This window comes from Protopterus annectens, chromosome 5.part1 (assembly GCF_019279795.1).
Source record: "Protopterus annectens isolate FY-2018-M chromosome 5.part1, PAN1.0, whole genome shotgun sequence".
Lineage (NCBI taxonomy): Eukaryota > Metazoa > Chordata > Ceratodontiformes > Protopteridae > Protopterus > Protopterus annectens.
The window spans coordinates 640,561,925-640,589,115 of NC_056736.1; the positions used below are offsets into that span (position 1 = coordinate 640,561,925).

A 27,191-nucleotide genomic window follows, 5' to 3' on the forward strand; every position below is an offset into this window, starting at 1 on the left:
CACACACACACACACACACACACACACACACACACACACACACACACTCACACACACACACACACACACACACACACACACACACACACACACACACGTATACGCTTGCTTCTGTATCACTTCATCACAGCATGAATCAGTCAGAGAAAGTCAGTCAGTAATGTCCCTTAAAAAATATTTTATCATTCATTTTGAACCAAGAAGCTGTTAAGTGTGGTACTAAAAGTCAAGAGAATGTAATAGGTCCAACAGCCTCCCTCATCCTGTTGTTTTGCTGTCAGATGTACAGTAAGGTCGTTTTCAGTAAGAATTCTTCTACTCATGCTTACTAAGATCATTTCATCTACTTTTTGTTTAAAATTATTGCTTTTTGGAAGGTTTGTAGACATTCGCATGTTTTTGTCTTACTCTACTGGGGAACTTGTCAGAACAAGTCAGCTGGTAATGTCCTTCAAAAATAATTTGCTATCCTACATTTATGGTGTAACTGACAGTTTGTCACTGTAGTGCTGGAAAATAAAAAGGACAGAAATTCTGGATCAAGTGAAATCTTTTCCTCACTGTATTATTTTGCTGCAGGATGTATATACTTGGTTCAGGGATGCGGACAGCACCCCTACCTTACCAGGCTATACCTCATTCCACACATTCTGACCCCAAAAATGAGGTCATGAAGACTAAGGGTGGTGGAGTCTCTTATCTTCATTAAGGAAAGGCGCACCTCCAGACTGGTTTGGCAGCATGATGCTCTGGAACACCCATCCAAGTTATAGTCAGCTACAGACCCCCCCCCCCCCCATGACTTAGGACACCCACTCCTCTTCCATGGATCTACTTGACTCCATTAAGGCACCCCCTAACACCCTGATCCTTGGTGAGTTCAACTACCCCACCACAGACTAAGTGAACTATTCCAGTACTATGTCACTCAATGATTCCTTGACTTCATCAGTTCTAATGCACTAGACCAGCTCATCACATCCCCCCCAAGGGGAGATAATATTCTCGACTTGCTTCTCACCAACATGGGCAACCCCTGCACCATTCCAATAGTATGTCCTTCCCTGGTGAGTGCAGCTCATCGGACTGTCTCATTCGAAGTTTCTGTCCCCCCTCCCAGTTGTAATCAAGTTAAAAAACTTCCCAAAAGCTGACTACAACCTCCTAAGGGAGGGAATCTGTACTTCACACCACCACCCCCCCTCAGAGGATGCAGACAACTATGCTGAACAGTGCGCCGATGCAGTATACAAGCACCTGTACAACTGCATGGATTCAGCCATACCCAACAGAACTAAAACCTGCTCCTCAAAGAAATAAAAACTTGTCTGGTGGATATCCTCTATCAACAGGCTTTACAACAAAAGGAAGAAACTGTTTTCCAAGGGTAAAAAGGAACAAATTCAAAATTGGAAAAACTCCTTCCTTAGCTTCAACAAGCAAATTAGAACACCAGTGAAAACCTCCCAAGCCAATTTTGAATCAAAATTAGCCTCCGAAACAAAGGGAAACCACAAAGCCTTCTTCAGTTATGTCAGGAGCCTCCATGGCAAAGCCCAGGTTTTTCCGAATTAGTACTTAACAGTATCACTTACACTGATCCTGTTGACTTAGAAAACCTGCTAGCAGATAGGTTCAGTGCAAACTTCACCCCCCTATCCCCCCCAAAGGCCTTTTCAACATCCCCAATACTTGTCCCACACCTCATATCTCTATAGATCAAGTGTTAAAGGCCCTATCCAAGGCAAAGAACACAGCTTCCATGGATCCGATAGTATCTCAGGCTGTATTCTGCACCATCTCCAGCAAGAACTAGCTTCGCCATTGAGCACCCTATTCAACCACAGTATAAGTACATGCTTCATTCCAGCAGAGTGTAGAACTGCCATTGTGTCATCCTTTTGCACAAAGGTGGTGCCACTACTGACCCTGGAAACTATCACCCCATTAGCTTGACAAGTCTGATCTGTAAAGCCATGGAGCGTATTATTATGGATCTCATAAACAAGGACATAGGCAATCTCCAAGCACTTGACTCCACACAGTTTGGATTTGTCAAGGGCAGATCTTGCCTGTTGAACCTGGTTGACTTCTTTGAGACTGTCACCAAGGCCCTAGATGAAGGAAAGTCAGTACATACAGCTTACTTTGACTTGGCCAAGGCCTTTGACACAATCCCCCACTCGGGCATCATCGAAAAGCTAACACAACTAGGCTTAAATCCCTGTCTCATCAGGTGGGTGGCCAGCTGGCTCACAGACACAACACTCAAGGTCAAAATAGGTGCCTCCAACTCCAATTGCAGACCTGTCCCTAGTGGTGTTCCCCAGGGATCTGTCCTGGGATCCCTATTGTTTGGCATCTACTTCTCAGAGGTCAAGGCAAAGACAAAAGGCCTCTGGCTGACCAAGTTTGTGGATGACTGTAAGTTGTGTGCTGTCATTCACTCCCCAAATGTGTTAACATATTGCAAGAGGGTCTCACAGCAACTAATGACTGGTGCCAAAGTCATGGCCTCAAGCTAAATGCAAAAAAATGTATCATCATACCATTTGGCCAAAACACGTCCCCTACTGATTTCCACATCAATGGCAACCCCCTAAGCACACAACCTGTGGTGAGAGATCTGGGCACTCAGGTTGATAACAATCTCACATTTGACCATCATGTAGTGGCAGTGGTCAGAAAAGGCTTTTACTTTGTTCATATCATAAGTAAAGGGATTGCATCCAGAAAAAAAGGAGGTTATTACCTCTCTATACTCCTCCCTCATTTGGTATGTACCTCTCCAAACATCTGCACCAACTGGAAAGACCACAGAAATACCTCACAAAGATAATCCATGGCCTCTAACACCTGTCCTATGTGGACAGGCTCCAATCACTATCACTTTACTTGGTATCATACAGATTGCTCAGTGGTGATCTGTGCCTTGCCTACAAAGCAATCTCGGGCCCTGCTCTACTAGACATGCTCCATATCTGTAAGTCTAACTCCTCACGCATTACCCGCTTGAAAGGCCTGAATCTAATACGCAACATCAATAAAATCAGCTGGAAAGACAGATTTGTCTCCCAGAGGCTGCCCCGTCTCTGGAATAGACTTCCCAAACATGTCAAACAGAGTACCTCGCTGACCCTTTCAAGGGTAACCTTGATGAGTGGATGGGAAGCCACAAATATTCCCAGGGGTTCTACCTGTGTCCCTCACTGATAGGAGCTACAGCTGCTAATTAAGGTTTCTTTTTAGGGATAAACTCTTGGCTAGGCTTGTAAGGGCCCCAGAGCCATTAACCTAGTAACCTCCTATGATCCTATGACCCTATGTACATTTACATAGTTTGTATGCATCACCTGGATGAATGATAGCTCAGAAGCTTAAAAGCTACTGTCATGTCTGCTACATAACGGGGGGGGGGGGGATGTGCTGAGGGATTTGTAGGTTCATAAGTTGTTACTACACATACAGTGGGCTATATCAGAATCACAAAAGTTTACTTTCGTAAATACAAGTTCATCGACACATAAATGTCGATGTACGAAAAGAGCGAACTACAAAAACAGCAAAAGTGAGAATGCCAAACGTATATCCTTGGCCAGCAGGGTGATAGAGGGGATGAGGAAATAAATCCTTTTCCCCACTGTAGTGCGGTCTCGGAGTTGGTATATATATATATATATATATATATATATATATATATATATATATATATATATATATAAGTAGGGGGTGCAGGGGGGCTTGCCCCCCCAGCAAAAACGTTTGGAAAACTGTTTTACTTTAAGTTTGTTCACTTAGGTTTACCTTACCTGTATGGCACTGTTGCTTCCGGGACTATGTTCGGCATTCTCATTTACGCTAGTTTTGTAGTTCGCTGTTTTCATACTGCGACATTTATGTGTCGATGTACTTGTATTCGTGAAAATAAGCTTTTGCTATTCAAATATAGACCCCACATACAGTACAGGAGACCATAAAGGAGCCTATCACAAATTCTCAATTGCCCCAAAGCACTATCTGGTTAAGTGACCTGCTCTGAATCATACAACATGAAGGTTGAGGGACTCAAACCTTGTACCACAAGAAGTAGCTTGTTAACAGCTCATAGCCTTAATTTTCTACATTACCAGACAACTCACGGTATTTAATATTGTGTGTATTTTGCTTTCTCAGTCATTTTAATTGTTTAGTGGAATTTGTCAAGCAGCCATTTGTCACTAGGAGTCTGATGAATGCTGCCACTATTTGAAACAGGACAGCACCTCCAGGGCAAGGTTTTGCATTTTGTGGAACACTTGATGTCATCTACTGGTGTGAAGTTAAACAAAGTCCTCCAGATAAAAAGACTAACTGAGGAGGAAAATTGAGTGTTTACATTTATATTTTTTTCACACTGATGAAATGTAAAATACACTATCTGGTTTGTTAGCAGATCACTGTGATGAAAGGGTACAGCATGCAGATGCACTATGACACTATGCATTGTATCAAATACGAGGGATTAACTGGAAAAATTAGAGAATAAATGTGTCACAATGGTAAAACAAAGGAGTTTTTTCCCATAGCAGTTAAGATTCAGTGCAAACTAGTTTTGTAAGAAGTGAAATGATAGCAAAAACAATACAACCATTTATCTCACGCACAATTCCATCTATATGGTATCCCATTCACGTGCACACCAAAACCACTACAGGGGATGTGCTACTGGAGTTAGATCTTTCACGTCGTACCAATTTCAGGCAGAAAACAGGGATCTAAATCTTCACCAGCAGACAAAACATGGTAGAGAGACAGAGTCCACTGCCTTCCCCACCATTGGAATAATCTCCCACTGCTAATTAAGCAGTGTGATAAATTTTCTTCATTAAAATGGGAAATGGATGATTGTATGTGTATTCATAACTTCTGTATAAATGATAATGGAGGTATGGTTTAATGCTACGTATTGTCAAGGTTCTAATGGTCTTGAGACTCAGTTGCCTTGTATTTCCTATGATCCTATGTGAAGGTGGAAATTCCAGTTTCTACTATGAAAAAGATTCCCACACTTACTGAATGCTTCTTCAATGAGAACAGCAATGTTTAGATACATTTATGTCCATGGGCAGTTCTCATGTAAATAAAGATTAGCAGATGTGTCCTATGATCATACAGTGATGAACATCTGCAAGCAACACTCAGATTGTTTTCTTCTCAAGGTATCAGGGGCAGGGACGGACTTTGGTCAACTGGTGCTGTAGGCAAAAGGGCACCACAGCTCCCCCCACACACTACCTGATGCCACCATCCTGGTCTACCTACACCATCCAGATTACTGAAAAGCACCCCTGCTAGAGCAGCGCCCTAGGCGGCTGCCTAGGTGGCCTAAGGCCAGCTATAATCAAGGCCTAATATTGATATTACTCAAAATACTGGAACCCGAATGACCTTTATAGTGCGCAAGGAAGCTTGATCTATTTTACAGTTTAAGAACTTACATCATTAAAAATATAACTAGCAGTTATTTCAGTTTTGAGCTATATATTTTTGTATTACTGATCACATTCCCCTGGACACCACTGAGGATACCCAATCTCCTGCATCCCTCAAGGTCATTTGAGTTTGGGGCCCCTAGTTCTGCTACTGTTCTTAATATTTATTTACTGTTCACACTATCCAGAATGATTCTGCTGTAAACAAAATAAATGGTATGATGACAGAAACTGAATGCAATTCAAAAATACAACCAAAACACTAAACAGTATGAGCAAAATTCCTTTCTATTGAACACAAATCCAGTAGCACAATAACAAGTGCCGGACAGGCGTTTTTTAATATTCAGAATAAATTTATTATAAAAATAAATTATAAAAATAAAAATAAAAATAAATGGTAAGCGCTTTCGGCTATGCAATACAAGCCTTCATCAGACAATCTAATAAACACATTGCTTCAGTTTTTAAACCTTGTAGCATATAAACAATTAACTAATTAGCCAATGATGTTCCAGCTCATTAACATTAAAGGAATTTCTAATCATAATTTAAACATAAAATATTTCATAATTAAAACATTAATATAATTATGATTGTACATACTATAAATTTATTTAAAACATGTCTATAAAAATGAATGAATAATGCTTAAAAACATATCTTAGTATGACTTATATTCTGAACCAAGAATATATACTCATATATGAAATTATTATCTATTAAAAGCTCTAAGCTTTAATATACTAGTGATGGAAATAGTCATTTAATCCTGGGAATTGTGTGGCATTCAAATAAACCTGCCACCAATATTCCTTAGACTCTAAAATTAATTTCCATGGACCTCTCCTAGGAGATGGTCGTACTTGTTCTAATATTATAAAGCCAAATCTGTGTGTATCATTGTGCAAGATATGCCTAAATAGAGCATTATTGGTTGATTTCCTAGTAATATTATGAACATGCTCGTAAATACATTGTTTTAATTTTCACTCAGTTTTGCCTATATAGAAAACCGAGCACTGTCCACATATTGCAGCATAAACTACTCCAGAGGCATTACAATTGTATTTACCTTTTACTTTTATATGAATACCATTGATGTAGACATATTCGGTCTCAATGACATGAAATTGGAAATGAAAGTATAGCCTATTTGGATATTCATTTACAGAAGGACATACATCATAATTCCTTAAAGGCTAATATCTATCGTAAAAAAACTTATTCCAATAAATTTCTGCACTTTGACAGCCATCATCCTCCACACATAAAAAAAGCAGTGTTAAAAGGTCAATTGGTTCGAGCCGCACGTATTGTTACAATATTTGATTAATTTGTAAATGAATGTCAATTCATAGCAAACATGTTTTTAAATAGAGATTATCCAAAACAGTTTGTGGATGGAATATTAAATGAAGTTATAATCAAAAGATCTAATGGATTTTATAAACCATTGTTAGAAAATACAGTGATTGCTTGTGGTAGCCAGCAAGAATCTATAGTCTTTAATCAACACACAACAATTACACAAATCAGTAATGGTAGAAATTTTGATACCACCACTGATGACAGGCATAATATAAAAGGCAATTTGGCGTTTATCACCACATATACGCAAGACTCTGATTGTATTAAAGATTTAGTTATGAAAAATTGGACTTTATTTAGTGGTGATATGCTATTGGAAAATGTATTAGGAAAGCAGCCTTTAATTGTATATAAAAGGGACAAAAATTTAAAGGACTGGTGCAATATGGGAGCTACATTAGATTTCAATAATGGATGCATGAGAAAATGCAATATGTGCAATTATTGTTCATATGTCATTGAGGCCGAATATGTCTACATCAATGGTATTCATATAAAAGTAAAAGGTAAATACAATTGTAATGCCTCTGGAGTAGTTTATGCTGCAATATGTGGACAGTGCTCGGTTTTCTATATAGGCAAAACTGAGTGAAAATTAAAACAACGTATTTACGAGCATGTTCATGATATTGCTAGAAAATCAACCAATAATGCTCTATTTAGACATATTTTGCACAATGATACACACAGATTTGGCTTTATAATATTAGAACAAGTACGACCATCTCCTAGGAGAGGTCCATGGAAATTAATTTTAGAGTCTAAGGAATATTGGTGGCAGGTTTACTTGAATGCCACACAGTTCCCAGGATTAAATGACTCTATTTCCATCAATAGCATATTAAAGCTTAGAGCTTTTAATAGATAATAATTTCATATATGAGTATATATTCTTGGTTCAGAATATAAGTCATACTAATATATGTTTTTAAGTATTATTCATTCATTTTTATAGACATGTTTTAAATAAATTTATAGTATGTACAATCATAATTATATTAATGTTTTAATTATGAAATATTTTATGTTTAAATTATGATTAGAAATTCCTTTAATGTTAATGAGCTGGAACATCATTGGCTAATTAGTTAATTGTTTATATGCTACAAGGTTTAAAAACTGAAGCAATGTGTTTATTAGATTGTCTGATGAAGGCTTGTATTGCATAGCCGAAAGCGCTTATCATTTATTTTTATAATTTATTTTTATAATAAATGTATTCTGAATATTAAAAAACACCTGTCCGGCACTTGTTATTGTGCTACTGGATTCGTGTTCAATAGTTTGTCGTTTTAAAATTCCTTTCTAGTATGAAAAAAAAAATAATGGTTAAAAAATGATTACCACTCAACAGAATAAACAAGCATTCTGAATTCGTACAAAAACACCAGTTCTTCCAACGAAGCAAAAAACAATGAAATAAAAATAAAAAAGTCACAACACAAACGTGGTTTCACCGATTTAATAGCACAAAACACAGAGATCCCAACGACTGAGCGCTTCCACCATAAGAATGGCTTCATCAGAGTAACGTTGGTTGGTACAAACAACATTTAAATACCCCATTCCCTAATTTCTGACCAATCCACATTAAATGACATCATCACATAAATTTGAAAAAAAAAAACAATTAATTATACACAAAATATAAAAACATGCTTGAACCAAGATACAAGATAAAAATGCACTTGTACAATATGCTTAAAGATAAAAAGTGTTATGATGCTGATATACGATGCTGAATATATAAAAATGGAAATTTTATTTAATTACATTTGCTTTTGCCTTAAGTGTAGGCAGAATAGCAATACTGTCATTGAGGCCAGGTGGATGCATGGCATTTTGCCTAAGTTGCCAAATAGTCTCCAAATTTTCCACCTTTAGTTTCAAGTCACCTCCTCTTTCACTACTTTTCAACTTGTCAATGACAAAAAAGATAAACTTTTTGAAATTAGTACAACATGTACTATGCCTATAGAGTGCATTGTGGGCATCTTTGTTTCTGATGGCCCTAACATGTTCAGTAATCCTTTCCTTAAGACTTCGTACAGTTTTGCCCACATAAAAACTGAAGCAGCTGATACAGGTGGCAACATATACTGACATGTTAGTGTTACGGCTGCACCTTCCTGGGCAGCTCAAACAACAGCTGTAACCAGGTATGGACACATCACTGATGTACTTACATATTCTACAGGTCCCACATTTGTACATTCTAGATATAAAAGACTTGCGACTAGAATTCTCCATAATGTCCTTAACATTTCTCCCTCGACTGTAAACTATCCTAGGTCTAGGGCCAAGAATTTCTTCGCTTACATCCTTAAGACCAAAGTGCCATGCATAGTTGATGGCTGAAACAATATCTTGGGAGAGATGATTGTATCTAAGGATCGTTGTAGATGAACCATCAGACAGCTGTTGGGGTGGTTTTACTGGTAACCCAGCACGAAGAATAGGCTGGTACAAGGTATCTCTCTTCTTTAAAACCTCATGTTTGACAATCAGAATTAATTTTAAAGGGTATCCCCTATCCAAAAACATCCCTACAAGTTGAAACAGCTCACATTTAAAAGTATCAGAGTTGTTCACCAATCTCGGCAGTCTGACCATCTGCCCCTTAATAATTCCCTTCTTCTGGTGATAAGGGTGACAACTGCTAAAATGGAGCATAGAATTCGAAAAAGTTTCCTTCCTGTGGATACCACTTTCAAGAATCCCCCCATCAAAATTCAGATGGATGTCTAAATAATTTATCTCACACGCGCGCCAAAAATGAGTGAACCTGAAAAAAGTAGTGGTGGTGTTTAAAAATTCAATGAACACATTGGCCTCCTGTTCAGTCCCTTTCCATAGAATCAGAATGTCATCCAAGAATCTGTTGTATAACAGGATCTTGGACATAAATCGAAATGTAAACATATAATTTACTTCCCAATATAGAAGTACCAAGTTGACAAACACGGGAGCACACTTGGCTCCCATGGCCACTCCTGTAATTTGTTGGTAAATTTCCCCTTTGAAAAGCAGAAAATTATTCTTAAGGTCCAATTCCGTTAGATCAACCAGCAAGTTAATCCTGTTCTTATTGCAAGTTTTACTATTAACTAAGCTTTCTCTAAAAAAATCAAGGCCCTCCTCATGGGGTATGGTGGTAAATAAATTTATCACGTCTATAGTAAGAAATGTGAAGGGCTCAGATAAATCAACACCCCTAAGTCTTTCTAAGCAATGCCATGAGTCCCTTAAAATATGTTCAGATTCCCCCAAAACTGTTTTAGTAAAAGAGTCCACAAAGGCTGCCAATGGCTCAGTTTTAGACCCCTTGGCAGCCATAATAGGTCTATAAGGGAGGTTAGAAGTACACTTATGTGTCTTTGGTATGCCGAAAATTACGGAAATAACAGGATGTAAAACCGACAAATACTTGTGTTCTTCCTCATTTAACATACCCTGAAATAGTGCATCTAACAAAAATAAATCAATTTTCGTATAGGCCCTGTTAACCTCATTAATACTAACCCGCATATAAGTAGACTGGTCGTTTAAAATCTCAAACATCCTGAAGGCATAGTCATACTGTGACATAATGACCATGCCCCCACCTTTGTCAGGTTTCATCAAACGTAACTCATGATTGTTAGCTAAGCTAAATAGTATCTTTCTCTCATCAGCGGTCAAGTTATCTTGAACTTTTTTATTTTTGTTAGAATTCAAAATCCTTCTCATTTCAGCCTCAAAGAGCCTCTCAAAAACTAATAGGTCTACATTTGGAGGTGCTATGAATAAGCTATGTCTGTACAATGAAACTTTGTCCTTGGTTAAAGAATTACCATTAAAAAATAATTTTAAATTAAGCAGTCTAGTGTACAATTTCAAATTAATCAACACATCACCAATATCCAAGGAAAACTCAGGAACAAAAGTTGTACCCTTGCTCAATAAACTGTGGTGAACATTGTAAATAGTCATTGCAGTATAACTGTAGATAGTAAAGTCATCTTTCTTAAATATATCACAGTGTGAGGGTTCAACAGGTACATCACAATCAACAAGGGACTCACAGTCACCCAGTACTTCATCCGAGTATAAACTCACACTGTCCAATGATACACTTAACTGGGCCCTCGGCCCCTGTTGTTCTTGTAGTGATAACTCTTGTTGTAATAGTTCCCATTGTTGTGTAACCTGCTGTTGTTGTATTGACCCCCCCTTCCCTCTGTGTTCCTCAACCTCTCGGATCTTCTCTGCCCATCGTTCTCCTCCAAAAAAGGTTCATTGTTTAATTCAGACACCTCAATATTGTCAATAGACCCAGTCTAAATCAGACCCACAGAGAAACCCACAATCCTCTTAGGGTCCTTTGCACCAATAGGGTATGCACAGTCATTTTGATAGTCATTCATGTCCCTAATCAATTTTTTCCGTTTAGTATTCATACTGTTTTTCACAAAGTTATCAGCATCCTTTAAAATCTGATTGTATTTGTTAAGATATTCGCTAAACAACAAATCTTTAACAATATTCTTATGTATAGCATTCAGTTCATCCTCCAGGACTGCCAACCTGGAAGTATTATGGTTTATAATAGTTTTTAACATGTCCAAACCTGTATTATTAAAAGTTCAACAAATTCACTGTAAGCAGGTGAACTAACCTCAATTCCCATGGGCAGCTTCCATATCCGAAGACCTTTAGGAACCTGCTTTAATGATATGGATTTGTTCAGAAAGGCATTATCCAGCTGAAGACTTTTAAATTTTTTACTGTTTTCTCAAAGGAATCCAACTGCTTGCTCAAAGTGGGCCGCTCATTTCTCTCCGCATTCAAGTCCGAGAAACTTGCTGTGGACAACCTAAGCCATTCGCCGAAGTCCCGTCCTTGAGCCGACTGTTGATGATTGGATTGGCCAGAAGCCCTCCTTCCTTCCTCTGGGGGCATATGCAGAGTGTACAGCTCGGCCTGCGTGCTTGTGAGAGTAACATTATTTGAACTCACAGCAGCAGCCATTTCTCCTCTTGAAATAAGTACTGTTAGTTTCTGCACAGGGGATGTTAATTCTCCTATTAAAGCTACCATCTGTCAAATGGATATAGCACTAAAAAGTGCTCTATTAAATGGCCACCATGTTGGTAAGAAAACCCAACTGTCACAAAAACACCAGTTCTTCCAACGAAACAAAAAACAATGAAATAAAAATAAAAAAGTCCCAACACAAACGTGGTTTCACCGATTTAATAGCACAAAACACAGAGATCCCAACGACTGAGCGCTTTCACCATAAGAATGGCTTCATCAGAGTAAATGATTAAGGACATGAATGACTATCAAAATGACTGTGCATACCCTATTGGTGCAAAGGACCCTAAGAGGGGGGTGGGTTTCTATGTGGGTCCGGTTCAGACTGGGTCTATTGACAATATTGAGGTGTCTGAATTAAACAACGAACATTTTTTGGAGGAGAACGACAGGCGGAGAAGGTCCGAGAGGTTGATAAACAGAGGGAAGGGGGGTCAATACAACAACAGCAAGTTACACAACAATGGGAACTATTACAACAAGAGTTATCACTACAAGAACAACAGGGGCTGAGGGTCCAATTAAGTGTATCATTGGACAGTGTGAGTTTATACTCGGATGAAGTACTGGGTGACTGTGAGTCCCTTGTTGATTGTGATGTATCTGTTGAACTCGCACATTGTGATATATTTAAGAAAGATGACTATACTATCTACAATTATACTGCAATGACTATTAACAATGTTCACCACAGTTTATTGAGCAAAGGTACAACTTTTGCTCCTGAGTTTTCCTTGGATATTGCTGATGTGTTGATTAATTTGAAATTGTACACTAGACTGCTTAATTTAAAATTATTTTTTAATGGTAATTCTTTAACCAAGGACAAAGTTTCATTGCACAGAAATAGCTTATTCATAGCACCTCCAAATGTAGACCTATTAGTTTTTGAGAGGTTCTGTGAGGCCAAAATTAGAAGGATTTTGAATTCTAACAAAAATAAAAAAGTTCAAGATAACTTGACGGCTGATGAGAGAAAGATACTATTTAGCTTAGCTAACAATCATGAGTTACGTTTGATGAAACCTGACAAAGGTGGGGGCATGGTCATTATGTCACAGTATGACTATGCCTTCAGGATGTCTGAGATTTTAAACGACCAGTCTACTTATATGCGGGCTAGTATTAATGAGGTTAACAGGGCCTATACAAAAATTGATTTATTTTTGTTAGATGCACTATTTCAGGGTATGTTAGATGAGGAAGAACACAAGTATTTGTCGGTTTTACATCCTGTTATTCCGGTAATTTTCGGCACACCGAAGACACACAAGTGTACTTCTAACTCCCCTTTTAGACCTATTGCGGCTGCCAAGGGGTCTAAAACTGAGCCACTGGCTGCCTTTGTGGACTCCTTTACTAAAACAGTTTTGGGGGGAATCTGAACATATTTTAAGGGACTCATGGCATTGCTTAGAAAGACTTAGGGGTGTGGATTTATCTGAGCCCTTCACGTTTCTTACTGTAGACGTGATAAATTTATTTACCACTATACCCCATGAGGAGGGCCTTGATTTTTAGAGAAAGCTTAGTTAATAGTAAAACTTGCAATAAGAACAGGATTAACTTGCTGGTTGATCTAATAGAATTGGTCCTTAAGAATAATTTTTTGCTTTTCGAAGGGGAAATTTACCAACAAATTGCAGGAGTGGCCATGGAAGTCAAGTGTGCTCCCGTGTTTGCCAACTTGGTACTTCTATATTGGGAAGTAAATTATATCTTTACATCTCGATTTATGTCCAAGATCCTGTCATACAACAGATTCTTGGATGACATTCTGATTCTATGGAAAGGGACTGAACAGGAGGCCAATGAGTTCTATCCACAGGAAGGACATTTTTTCGAATTCTATGCTCCATTTTAGCAGTTGTCACCCTTATCACCAGAAGAAGGGAATTATTAAGGGGCAGATGGTCAGACTGTTGAGATTGGTGAGCAACTCTGATACTTTTAAATGTGAGTTGTTTCAACTTGCAGGGATGTTTTGGATAGGGGATACCCCTTAAAATTAATTCTGATGGTCAAACATGAGGTTTTAAAGAAGAGAGATACCCTTTACCTGCCTATTCTTTGTGCTGGGTTACCAGTAAAACCACCCCAACAGCTGTCTGATGGTTCATCTGCAATCGTCCTTAGATATAATCATCTCTCCCAAGATATTGTTTCAGCCATCAACTATGCATGGCACTTTGGTCTTAAGGATGCAAGAGAAGAAATTCTTGGCCCTAGACCTAGGATAGTTTGCAGTCGAGGGAGAATAGTTTACAGTCGAGGGAGAAATGCTAAGGACATTATGGAGAATTCTAGTTGCAAGTCTTTTATATCTAGAATGTACAAATGTGGGACCTGTAGAGTATGTAAGTACATCAGTGATGGCCCATATGTGTCCATACCCGGTTACAGCCGTTTTTGAGCTGCCCGGGAAGGTGCAGCTGTAACACTAATATGTTAGTACATGTTGCCACCTGTATCAGCTGCACCCATTTTTATGTGGGCAAAACTGTATGAAGACTTAAGGAAAGGATTACTGAACATGTTAGGGCCATCAGGAACAAAGATGCCCACAATGCACTCTATAGGCATAGTACATGTTGTACTAATTTCAAATAGTTTATCTTTTTTGTCATTGACAAGGTGAAAAGTAGTGAAAGAGGAGGTGACTTGAAACTAAAGGTGGAAAATTTGGAGACTGTGGCAACTTAGGCTAAATGCCATGCAGTTATATATTCAACAACGTATATCAGCATCATAACACTTTTTATCTTTAAGCATACTGTACAAGTGCATTTTTATCTTGTATCTTGGTTCAAGCATGTTGTTATATTTTATGTATAATTAATTGTTTTTTTCAAATTTATGTGATGATGTCATTTAATGTGGATTGGTCAGAAATTAGGGAATGGGGTATTTAAATGTTGTTTGTACCAGCCAACATTACTCTGATGAAGCCATTCTTATGGTGAAAGCGCTCAATCATTGGGATCTCTGTGTTTTGTGCTATTAAATCGGTGAAACCACGTTTGTGTTGGCATTCTGAATTCTTGACAAACAGAAAATACACAAGCACAACCTAGCAGATGCCAGCCTTAAATGAAGCACTAGGTGAGGTAACCATTTGAAATGTTGGACCCACTTTAGCAAGTAAGATAATGCTGAAATGGATGGCCAAACAAAAAAACTAACATATTAGGTGGCCATTTCTGAGAATATTCTTTTCTCTGAGGTATGGCTGTGTTGGAGTTAATATATATTAAGGTTTGGAGGGGGCTTCCCCGCTGCAAAAAAAAAGTTTTTAAAAAAAGTGATTTTCAGTGTTTGCTCTTCTCCTGCATTTTTGGTCTTTTATTTTTTTGGTATGTCAATACTGCAGTTACAAGTGCAGACGTTTCATTAGGAAACCTCTAGATGAGGAATTTAATGCTTATTTTATCCAATGACCATACATCTTTCTCCATAACATGTGTACCACATCACAAACTTTACAGTGCAGGTTTAACTCTCAACAAGTGCTTACAGAAAACAACAGTTAGGAAGCAATATATCAGTACCGTTTCTCCGTGTTTTATATTTTTATTTTATTCAGCTTACTCATTTTACCTAGGCTTGCTCTAAGTGTGACAAGTGTTCTCCAGACAGATGCTCTGACCTTCAAAATGAGCTGCACACAATCTAAATTGTACGACATGCCCTACTTACAAAGCATCGATCTTTAGCCAGACATGATCACTCCATATTACTGTAGTATATCAGAACTCTACTCTTTCTTCATGTAAGAGATACCAAAGTTCCTTCAGCAACCACTAATCATACAACAGTAACCAGCAGATGGCGCACTGCAACAAACAAATCAGTACTGACTGCAGGCGGCTTTTAATTACGCAACATCTGTTCATGTAAGGTGTTGGCAGCTTTACACTTATTTACACTTGGGAACAGCAGTTTGCAGTGGCATCTCTTATGTCAGTAACTTCTTGTTTAAGGTACACTGGCATTTCCCAACATCAAAGGCACTATGATTTTAGTTACCTGCATTTATGCCCCATGTAAGTTTGTCTATTAGCTGTTACCAGTGGTAAAGGTTATGACTATTCAGTTTTCATTCAGTATTAAAGACCACAAAGCTGTAGTACATTGCTTATGCAATGCAATGCTTTATTTTCTATCATAGGCTCACAGGGTGGGTACTAGGTTAGCTGGCCTTGTGGGTCATTTTAAGCCAATCCAATTTCCCTTTCAAATGTGAAAATCAAACCCTGTACCTTGTGACTGTTAGGTAAACACCTTAAACATTATAACAACCCCGGCCCCAGTACATAGTGTCTATTACATCACCCTGCGAATACTTGCTATTAGTGAATGTAAAACTGCATTGTGCAGCAACATCTGGATCTCGCACAAGCAGGTTTAACACATTTTTTTCTTTTCCTCACTGCAGTTCACCATCAGCTGCCACTAGCTCCTCTCCTTATTCACCAGGTCTACTGGACCCGTCTTAGCCTCCCCTAGTCTTAACGTGATCCACATCAAGGATGCTTGTGTGGCATGGTACTGCCACTGTGGAGTGTGCCCTAACTCCTGTCACCCAATGGCAACTGTGCAGGCACTATAATCACTGCCTCTGGGAGGTGCAGGAGCACTTTTGCATGTGTACAACCTCTTAACTAAGTAGAACACTGCTTAGGAAGAACAAAGTCTGCCAGTCACATAATGCTGCTTTATTGCAGCAAACCTAGGCTGACTTCTTCCCCACCCAATGATGGGCAAGCTGATGTCAACCTTTTACTCCCATCCTCCTCCTGTACTCCCTCTAGTGCCCATGCCGCTACATGAACATGTTTTTTTCTGGGATGCATTAAGGGCTTTATTCCTCTGTGCCATGGGGCTGCAGATTATCTCATTGCTAAACTGAACAGAATTAAAAATATAATCTCCCATTTGACCAAATATTCAGTCCATTTTCTTTACAGTATTACCACAGCTTAGCTTAATTAATTTATTTATTTATATATTGACATTTGTTTACCAGGAAAGTCCACAAAAGAAAGAACAGAAAACACATATATGAAAATTGCCATCATATTACAATATATTGTAAATACACAGATTAATACAAACATTAATACACATATGACTCAAACAATACACTTACACCATCACTAAAACAAGATAAACACAATATCATCTGGCACTGAAATGTGTTGATATGGTATGTAAGTGTGAGAGTTTATTACTCACAGCAAATGTCAGAGTGGAAACATTCAAATAGTGTTTAAGAAGGTGGACAGTTGGAGAGGGAAGAGTGAAAAAATGTATTTGTTAGAGGAATAAGTCGGTTAGATATGGGAGGCAGGAGAAATAATGAGCAAAAACAAGAGTGAGTGAGGGGCAATAAAGAGTATAGCATGTAGGGATTAGAGGAGAAAAAAAATTAATTTTAGCCATGAGAGCAACAAGTGCAAAAAAAAACAGGAGTCAGTAAATAATTCTTTTAGTTGCAGCTTAAATAAATGAATGAATGCTCTGTATCACCCTTATTAATGCAGGGATTGTATTCCAGACTTTTGCTACACTGTGTGAATATAGACTTTGACCACAGTTTTTGTAAGGCTTATAAATGTCAAGCAGATTTTTGTCAGCAGATCAAAAACAATAGCTGGGCAGAAAATGGGATATGATATAATATAATATAATATAATATAATATAATATAACACTTCACATATATAGTATTATGATGCCTTCATGACTATTTTAACAGTTCAGTAACTATATCTCCATTCACTTACAATATATCTGGTATTCTAATCCGCTGTTACCATTTGCATATGTTCCTTTTGAGTTGCACCCGAACATAAAATAGCTGTGCTGCATCCTTTGCATGCATGTTGAAGCTTTTATCTACTTGTCAGTCTATGTTTCAATATCTGACTAAAAAAAACTGCTTAATTAAACAACTGAAATCAAAAATTTTGCATTGAGTACTGTGTGATCTATGTCCTACGTACCTGGAGAATGAAGCTTGACTGCCGACATAACCATTCTTTTGGGTGACGACACAACAGGTCTGCTAGCATCAGAGTCCTTTGGAACTTCCTTCTTTAGGCCTATGTCAAATGTACAAAATTGCAAATATTAAAATTCACCTGTCTGCCAGATACTAATCTTGCAAATTCATTTATTAAATCACTACTTAATTACTGTAATGCTGACTGGACCTTTCAGTGTTGGCTAACAAAAATGTTAGATATTAATATTGGTATTACTCATTATGAAAGGAGGACAAAAAAAAACAGAAGTTTACTGCTGTTCCATATTCATGACTAACGTAGAATATACTGTACAGTACCCATGTAGGCCCAGTCCAAGTCCAGCATATGCAGATGAAATCTATTTATTATCTGATCCAGAGCTATAACTGCCACAGGAAGCACAAGTCAAACTCTGCACCTTGGGCTTCAACACAAAAATAATTAACATAAATAATTAGAGTGGGAGCAACTTCTGCCAATGAGGACTCTGTGGACCCGCTTTGAGCTGTCAGAGATTAATTCAGATGTCATGGCCGAAAGTAGGTCTGCCATTGTTTCTGTTGATTCAGCCACATTTGTAATTGATGGAAATAAAAGCTTTTATACCAGGTAAATGTACCAACAAAATGACTATAATTTTCAAATATCAAGAGTAACATAATTCTAAACCATGACAAAATAAAATCTAAGTATAAAAGTGAGATCATTGCTCTTACTTGAGCATACATTGTCTTCTGAAATCTATCAGATATGCCTAATAACCTGTTTTTAACATAATGTGAAATCATGACCAGTTTCAAAACTGTATTTCTATGGGATGCTTCAGTACATACTTTAAAAATATTTCATATTATTTATGGCACCTTTGATAACAAATTACTTGCATGTGAAACAACAGACATTTTTCCTTGTGCATGAAAGTTTATTGTTTCTGCAAACTTGATGTATTTGTTCCTACCACATAACATGTAAACTCTATCCACTTTACCCATTATGGGTATGGCTTCTGGTTCCCCTAGATGTATAACTGGTTTACATTTCTCTGTATCCGGCACTGTGTTGTACCTGCTTTTGCAGCTTGCTTTTATGTTGCAGGTTTGCATTAATAAAATAATACCTGATTAACTTGAATAACTAACTCTGCAACTTGGAAGATGGACACTTATGATATCACTACAGAAGCACAAGCACTTGGAAGACTGTAAACAGACACAGAGAGAGGGGACGCACACAGACAGTGAGGACACAAACAAGAGCAATCTAACCTTCGGCCATCATATGTCTCACAGACAGTGGGCACACATGCAGACAGTAATCTAGCCTTCGTCCCTTATATGTCTCACACCTAGTGGGGACACATGCAGACAGTAATCTAACATTACATGCAGACAGTAATCTAACATTCGTCCCTCAAATGTCTCCCAGACAGTAATCTAACCATGCCCCTCATATGTCTCACAGACAGTGGGGACACATGCATACAGTAATATAACCTTTGTCATTTATACGTCTCCTGGACAGACGGGATGCACGCAGACAGTAATCTAACCTTCATCCCTCATATGTCTCACAGACAGTGGGGACACATGCAGACAGTAATCTAACCATTGTCCCTCATATGTCTATTGTAGTGAGGAAATCATTCCATGCTATGTAACTTATACACAAAAGTATGGCATTTAGGTGTTCATTGTTCCACTCTATTCAATGCTCATCAGACCTCTCATTGAATACAATGCTCCCTTTGGTGTCTTCTTAACTATGCACATCCAACAACTGAAATTTCTACAGAGGTTCCTCACTAAATGAATACAGTGCATAAATAATATGTGCTATGCAGACTGCCTCAAAGCCCTATCCCTGCATTTTGTCTCCTACAGGCTGTTGAAGGGAGATCTATGCCTGGCATACTGGGCATCTTTAGACCCCAATCTGATGGACGTTCTTCATATCCAAAAAAGAAACAGCTCGAGAACTATTGATTTTAAAGATTTAAACCTTTTCTGTGATATAAATAGGAACTGATAGAGAGATAAGTATATATCCCAAATACTACCACTTTTCTGGAACAGGCTCCCCAACCACATGAAACAGAGTTTCTCACTAACCCAATACAAGTTTAACTTGGACAACTGGACGGGGAACCATACATTCACCCCAGATTTGGCACCTATGTCTTTAATGGACACAGGCAGACTGTAAATGGTTCATCTCCCAGGTTCTTGCATGTAAATGTTTCATCTTCCAATAGCCTGCTTACACTACCATGGGTACTTGTCAGAGATGTGGGATGTATGGCTCGGCTTAAAAAGGCCCCAGTGATCCTCAGCTTAGTACACATTATGAACCAATGTGTTGCCCTATATTATTTAATGATATCTCTTGACATCATGCCCTGTTACAGGCGAATTCTTCATATCTGCCCTCACCTTTGCACACTACAATGCATTTCTGACCATCCCTTCAGTCGCTCATCCATTTATCGAGGTTTACCTTAACAGTGACAAGGGTGCTAGTCTGCTTGATATGTAGTGGAAATTTGTTTTAGAAGGAGGAATACATTGGGATATGAGTTTATCACAGCAACATGTCTTATCTGGTGATGAAGGTTTAGTTCCTTTAACCTTGTATTAGAGGAGGCATTTGTTCTGTGAAGGATGGGAAGGTCAAAGAAGGATGGATCTTTCTGTTAACTTGCTTCTAAAGTGATGTAACCCTCCAGGTACCCCTGCCATTTCTTCTACAGACGGACATCTGCTAGGTCTATAGACTTCACCTAAGATTCATTAGTGGGAGATGCACCCCTTGACATGTCCTTCAACTTCCCCCTTGAGAACATATAATCAGGCAAACCTCCTAACTCCCCTCTCTTCTTACCTGGCTCTTCCACTGCCCGGGTCACTATATGAATCAGGTCAGTTGGTTCATAGCCAAAACTCCATTCTTCTGGGTATTACAGAAAGTGACTGTATGCAGTGAGTCTAAAAACAGCCTTCAGGAGGAAAGGACTGCAAAATGATAATATGCTTGGTCATGCATTGAGATCCCCATACAAGGTGAAAATATGAAAAAAAATGCCTGAGCAGTGAACATCAGTTGAAATCCCTGCAAAAATACCTTAAGCCAGAAAGGATCATCTAAAATGCACTATCATTTTGATTTACACAAGCATAAAGCTGGTTGCCAAAGGAGAACACTGCTGTTCCAGCAATGAGAGACTTGAAACTGTAAAACACAAGTGCTAACAGTTATATAACAGAATTAAGTGGAAGAATTTCCAAAGCATTTCCCAATCATAAAGAACTCATATCTCCTGCAGCGATCTTTGACTGAGAATGTATCCTGACACAAGGCATGTCACATTTACAACATGCAGTAGATGAAGTCTATGTGCCTGGTGCACATGTACCTGCTACGTGTTAACATGTCTCCTACTCCTGTGCACATGTACCTGCTATGTATTAACATGTCTCATACTCTCCTGTGCACATGTACCTGCTACGTGTTAACATGCCTCATACTCTCCTGTGCACATACACCTGCTATGTGTTAAGATGCCTCATAGTCTACTGTTCACATGTACCTGCTACATGTTAACATGTCTCATACTCTCCTGTGCACATGTACCTGCTACATGTCAACATGTCTCATACTGTCCTGTGCACATGTACCTGCTACGTGTTAACATGTCTCATACTATACTGTGCACATGTACCTGCTATCTGTTAACATGTCTCATACTCTCCTGTACATATGTACCTGCTACATGTTAACATGTCTCATACTCTCCTGTGCACATGTATCTGCTATGTGTTAACATGCCTCATACTCTCCTGTGCACATGCACCAGGTACGTGTTAACATGCCTCATACTCTCCTGTGCACATGTACCTGCTACGTGTTAACATCCCTCATACTCTACTGTGCACATGTACTTACTACGTGTTAACATGCCTCATGCTCTCCTGTACACATGTACCTGCTATGTTTTAACATGCCCCATATTCTGCTGTGCACATGTATCTGCTACATGTTAACATGCCTCATACTCTCCTGTTCAAATGTACCTGCTACGTGTTAACATGCCTCGCACTCTTTTGTGCACATGTACCTGCTACGTGTTACCATTCCTCATACTTTCCTGTGCACATGTACCTGCTACGTGTTAATATGCCTCATACTCTTCTGTGCACATGCACATGCTACGTGTTAACATCTCTCATATTCTCCTGTGCACATGTACCTGCTACGTGTTAACATGACTCATACTCTCCTGTGCACATGCACATGCTACGTGTTAACATCTCTCATAGTCTCCTGTGCACATGTACCTGCTACGTGTTAACATGCCTCATACTCTCCTGTGTACATTCACCTGCAATGCGTTAACATGCTTCATACTTTCCTGTGCACAAGTACCTGCTACGCGTTAATATGCCTCATACTCTCCTGTGCACATGTATCTCCTATGTGTTAACATGCCTCATACTCTCCTGTGCACATGCACCTGCTACATGTTAACATGCCTCATATTCTACTGTGCACATGTACCTGCTATGTGTTAACATGTCTCATACTCTCTTGTGCACATGTACCTGCTATGTGTTAACGTCTCATACTCTGCTGTGCACATGTACCTGCTATGTGTTATCGTCTCATACTCTGCTGTGCACATGTACCTGCTATGTGTTAACATGCTTCAAACTATTCTGTTCACATGCACTTGCTACATGTTAACATGTCTCATACTTTTCTGTGCACATGTATCTGCTATGTCTTAACATGTATCATACTCTCCTGGGCACATGTACCGGCTACGTCTTAACATGACTCATACTCTCCTGTGCACAAGTACCTGCTATGTGTTGACATGTCTCATACTCTCCTGTGCACATGTACCTGCTATGTGTTAACATGTCTCATACTCTCCTCTGCACATGCACCTGCTATGTGTTAACATGCTTCAAACTCTCCTGTGCACATGCACCTGCTACGTGTTAACACGTCTCATACTCTACTGTGCACACCTACCTGCTACGTCTTAACATGTCTCATACTGTACTGTGCACATATACTTGCTATGTGTTAACATGTCCCATACTCTCCTGTGCACATGTATCTGCTACGTATTAACATGTCTCATACACTCCTGGGCACATGTACCTGCTACGTGTTAACATGACTCATACTCTCCTGTGCACAAGTACCTGCTACGTGTTAACATGCCTCATATTCTACTGTGCACATGTACCTGCTACGTGTTAACATGTCTCATACTCTCCTGTACACATGTACCTGCTACTTGTTAACATGCCTCATACTTTGCTATGCACATGTACCTGCTACGTGTTAACATGTCTTATACTCTCCTGTACACATGTACCTACTATGTGCTAACATGCCTCATACTCTCCTGTGCATATGTATCTGCTATGTGTTAACATGCCTCATACTCTCCTGTGCACATGTACCTGCTAAATGTTAACATGCCTCATACTCTACTGTGCACATGTACCTACTAGGTGTTAACATGTCTCATACTCTCCTGTACACATGTACCTGCTATGTGTTAACATGCCTCATACTCTCCTGTGCACATGCACCTGCTACAGGTTAACATGCCTCATACTCTCCTGTGCACATGTACCTGCTACATATTAACATGCCTCATACTCTACTGTGTACATGCACCTGCTACGTGTTAACATGCCTCAAACTCTCCTGTGCATATGTACCTATGTGTTAACATGCATAATATTCTCCTGTGCAAATGTACCTATGTGTTAACATGCCTCATATTCTCCTGTGTGCATGCATCTGCTATGTATTAACAAGCCTCATACTCTCCTGTGCACATATACCTACAATGTGTTAACATGCCCAATATTCTCCTGTGCAAATGTATCTGCTATGTTAACATGCCTCATACTCTCCTGTGCACATGTACCTGCTACGTGTTAACATCTCTCAAATATATCTCACACTTTATTACAAGTTGAGATAAGTACAAACTTGCAGTGTTATAAGATAGTACTGCATTTTACTTTTCTGTTTATTTGTTTCATTGAATATTGTGTTAAAGATAGTACTGCACTTTATTTTTCTGTGTATTTATTTGCTTCACTGAATACTGTCATCTCTCTCTCTCTGCAGTAAGTGGGGGTTATTATTCTCACTTCATTGATATTCGGTATTGAACTCTTAACCTAGATGGATTCTCTGTGCTTATAAGTCTTACTCACTTATCTATGAATTTATTTCTGCTGAATAGCTGAATATTTGAGCTGTTTGGTTAGCTGTTATATACCTGCATCAACTTAATTAAAAGCTGAGATAAGTACAAACTTGCAGTGTTATAATATAGTCCTCCATTTTATTTTTCTGTTTGTTTCATTGAATATTGTGTTAAAGATATTACTGCATATTATTTTTTCTGCATATTTATTTGCTTCACTGAATATTGTGATCTCTCTGTCTCTCACTCTCTCCAGTAAGTGGGGGTATTTATTCTCACTTCATTGATGTTTGGTGTTGAACTCTTAGCCTAGAGGGTTTCTCTGTGCTTATAAGTCTTAGTCACTTATCTCTGAATTTATTTCTGCTAAATAGCTTAATATTTGAGCTGTTTGGTTAGCTGTTATATACCTACATCAACTTTATTACAAGCTGAGATAAGTACAAACTTGCAGTGTTATAAGATAGTACTCCATTTTATTTTTCTGTTTATTTGTTTCATTGAATATTGTGTTAAAGATAGTACTGCATTTTATTTTTCTGTCTATTTATTTGCTTCACTGAATATTGTGATCTCTCTCTTTCTGCAGTCAGTGGGGGTTATTATTCACATTACATTGATATTCGGTGTTGATCTCTTAGCCTAGAGGGTTTCTCTGTGCTTATAAGTCTTAAGTCACTTATCTCTGAATGTATTTCTGCTGAATAGCTGAATATTTGAGCTGTTTGTTAGCTGTTATATACCTACATCAACTTTATTACAAGCTGAGATAAGTACAAACTTGCAGTACTCCATTTTATTTTGTTGTTTATTTATTTGTTTAATTGAATACTGTGTTAAAAATAGTACTGCATTTTATTTTTCTGTGTATTTATTTGCTTCACTGAATATTGTGATCTCTCTCTCTCTCTGCAGTAAGAGGGGGTTATTATTCTCACTTCATTGATATTCGGTGTTGATCTCTTTGTGTAGAGGGTTTCTCTGTGCTTATAAAAGTCACTTATCTCTGAATGTATTTCTGTTGAATAGCTGAATACTTGAGCTGTTTGGTTAGCTGTTATATACCTAGATCAACTTTATTACAAGCTGAGATAAGTACAAACTTGCAGTGTTATAAGATAGTACTGCATTTTATTTTTCTGTTTATTTGTTTCACTGAATATTGTGTTAAAGATAGTACTGCATTTTATTTTTCTGTGTATTTATTTGCTTCACTGAATATTGTGATCTCTATCTCTCTATAGTAACTGGGGCTATTATTCTTACTTCATTGATATTCATTGTTGAACTCTTAGCTTAGAGGGTTTCTGTGTTTATAAGTCTTAGTCACTTATCTCTGAATTTATTTCTGCTGAATAGCTGAATATTTGAGTAGTTTGGATAGCTGTTATATACCTGCATCAACTTCATTAAAAGCGGAGATAAGTAGAATCTTGCAGTGCTATACGATAGTACTGCATTTTATTTTTCTGTTTATTTTTTGTTTCATTGAATATTGTGTTAAAGATACTACTGCATTTTATTTTAATGTGTATTTATTTGCTTCACTGAATATTGTGATCTCTCTCTCTCTCTGCAGTTAGTTTCCCACCCTCTCTCCCTGTTCTTGTTGTGGTATTAATCTTGGTGGCTTTGATATTGCCCGCCCCTCCTGTAAATTTGTATTTGAACACTCCTCCTGGGTCCATCTCATTTGCTCACTCAGCCGAGTACAGTGAGATCATATTTTCATTTCAGACCCCCCCCCCACCAGTCCCATCTGTTCAGCTTTATCTCAGCTCTATCCCAGTCTAGTGTCATTAGCTCATTCTACCTAATACAGAGAGAACATTTGAGTAGGCCAACCCACTTAGGCCTTTAACATTGAATTATCTTCTGTTTCTCCTTTCTCCCTTTCCACTTTACTTTGTGTTTTGACTGAGTGTGCATCTCAGTTGATAAGTATATTTTTGGCACTTTTTAACTGTTCAGGGTTGAATTAAACAATAATTGAATTCAGTTCAGAATACAGTTTGAATAAATTGCTTTAATATTGCTGCACACTGAAGTGTGCTAGCTTGCACTGCACTTGAATTGTTTTTAGTGCTGTTTTAGCTGCTTTTCTGTAACAAAAAAAATTCTAAGATTGTTTCCTGCCTTTCCTGTAACTAGTCTAGTCCAGTTACAGATGTGATATATCCAGGACTGTTTGTAAGCTTCTGAGCCCCCCAAGCCTTTCTGTGTTGGAGGGAAGCCTTCTAGCTTATCAGTGGAAATGGTAAGCACTAGGTCGCCTATATACCACAAGAGTAGTTTCTGGCCTAGAAATTGCAGTTTATTGGCTATTTGGGCAGTTTTTCTGTCTCTTTTAACTTTCAGGTCTAAAAGTCCATGTTTGCGCTTGTTTCCTGCCTTTCCTGTAGCTAGTCTAGTCCAGATACAGTTTTGCTGTATCCAGGACTAGACTAGCTACATCCACATCCTTCCCACAAGAAACCATACTCCTTGGAGATTTTAATATTTTTTGGAATTCTTGTACATCAGCCAAACCAACTAATCCCATAAACCTCTATGGCTTCTATCAAACCATCACCTCTCCCACCAGAACGCACAAACCTAGCAATAAACAAAGCACATTAGACTGGATATTATAATAGCAATCCTCTCTCATATAAAACAGGTACACTGCCTGACGATATTAGTGACCACGCCCTTACCTTTATAACTAGACACAAGATCAGTATTCCCAACCAAATTGCCCTTAGAACTACCCGGAACAAGAAAAATCTAAACCTAGACAGCTACCAGGCTGAGCTCAAAGCTTGCAATTGGTCACCCCTAAAATACTTACCACTTGATGCGGTGTCTTACTTTAACTCCAAATTCTTGCAAATTCTTGAACACCATGCCCCCTCTCGTATAGTTAGAATTAGGAACAAACCAGCTCCATGGCTCTTCAAAGAGACCCGGCACAAAATGCTACAAAGAAATAAGACTTGGTCCAAATGGAGATTTACTAAAGACCCAA

The 27,191-nt window shown here is 38.4% G+C and overlaps 1 protein-coding gene across 1 annotated transcript in view; it reads right to left on the minus strand.

Annotated features, from left to right (window-relative positions):
* The window catches only part of MTUS2 (microtubule associated scaffold protein 2), a 3,916,139-nt gene that overhangs the window by 1,001,419 nt on the left and 2,887,529 nt on the right, over nucleotides 1-27,191 (minus strand). Inside the window, exon 8 of the mRNA XM_044073264.1 lies at nucleotides 17,926-18,024. Within this exon, the coding sequence (XP_043929199.1) occupies nucleotides 17,926-18,024 (99 nt within the window). The remainder of the gene's footprint in view (nucleotides 1-17,925; nucleotides 18,025-27,191) is intronic.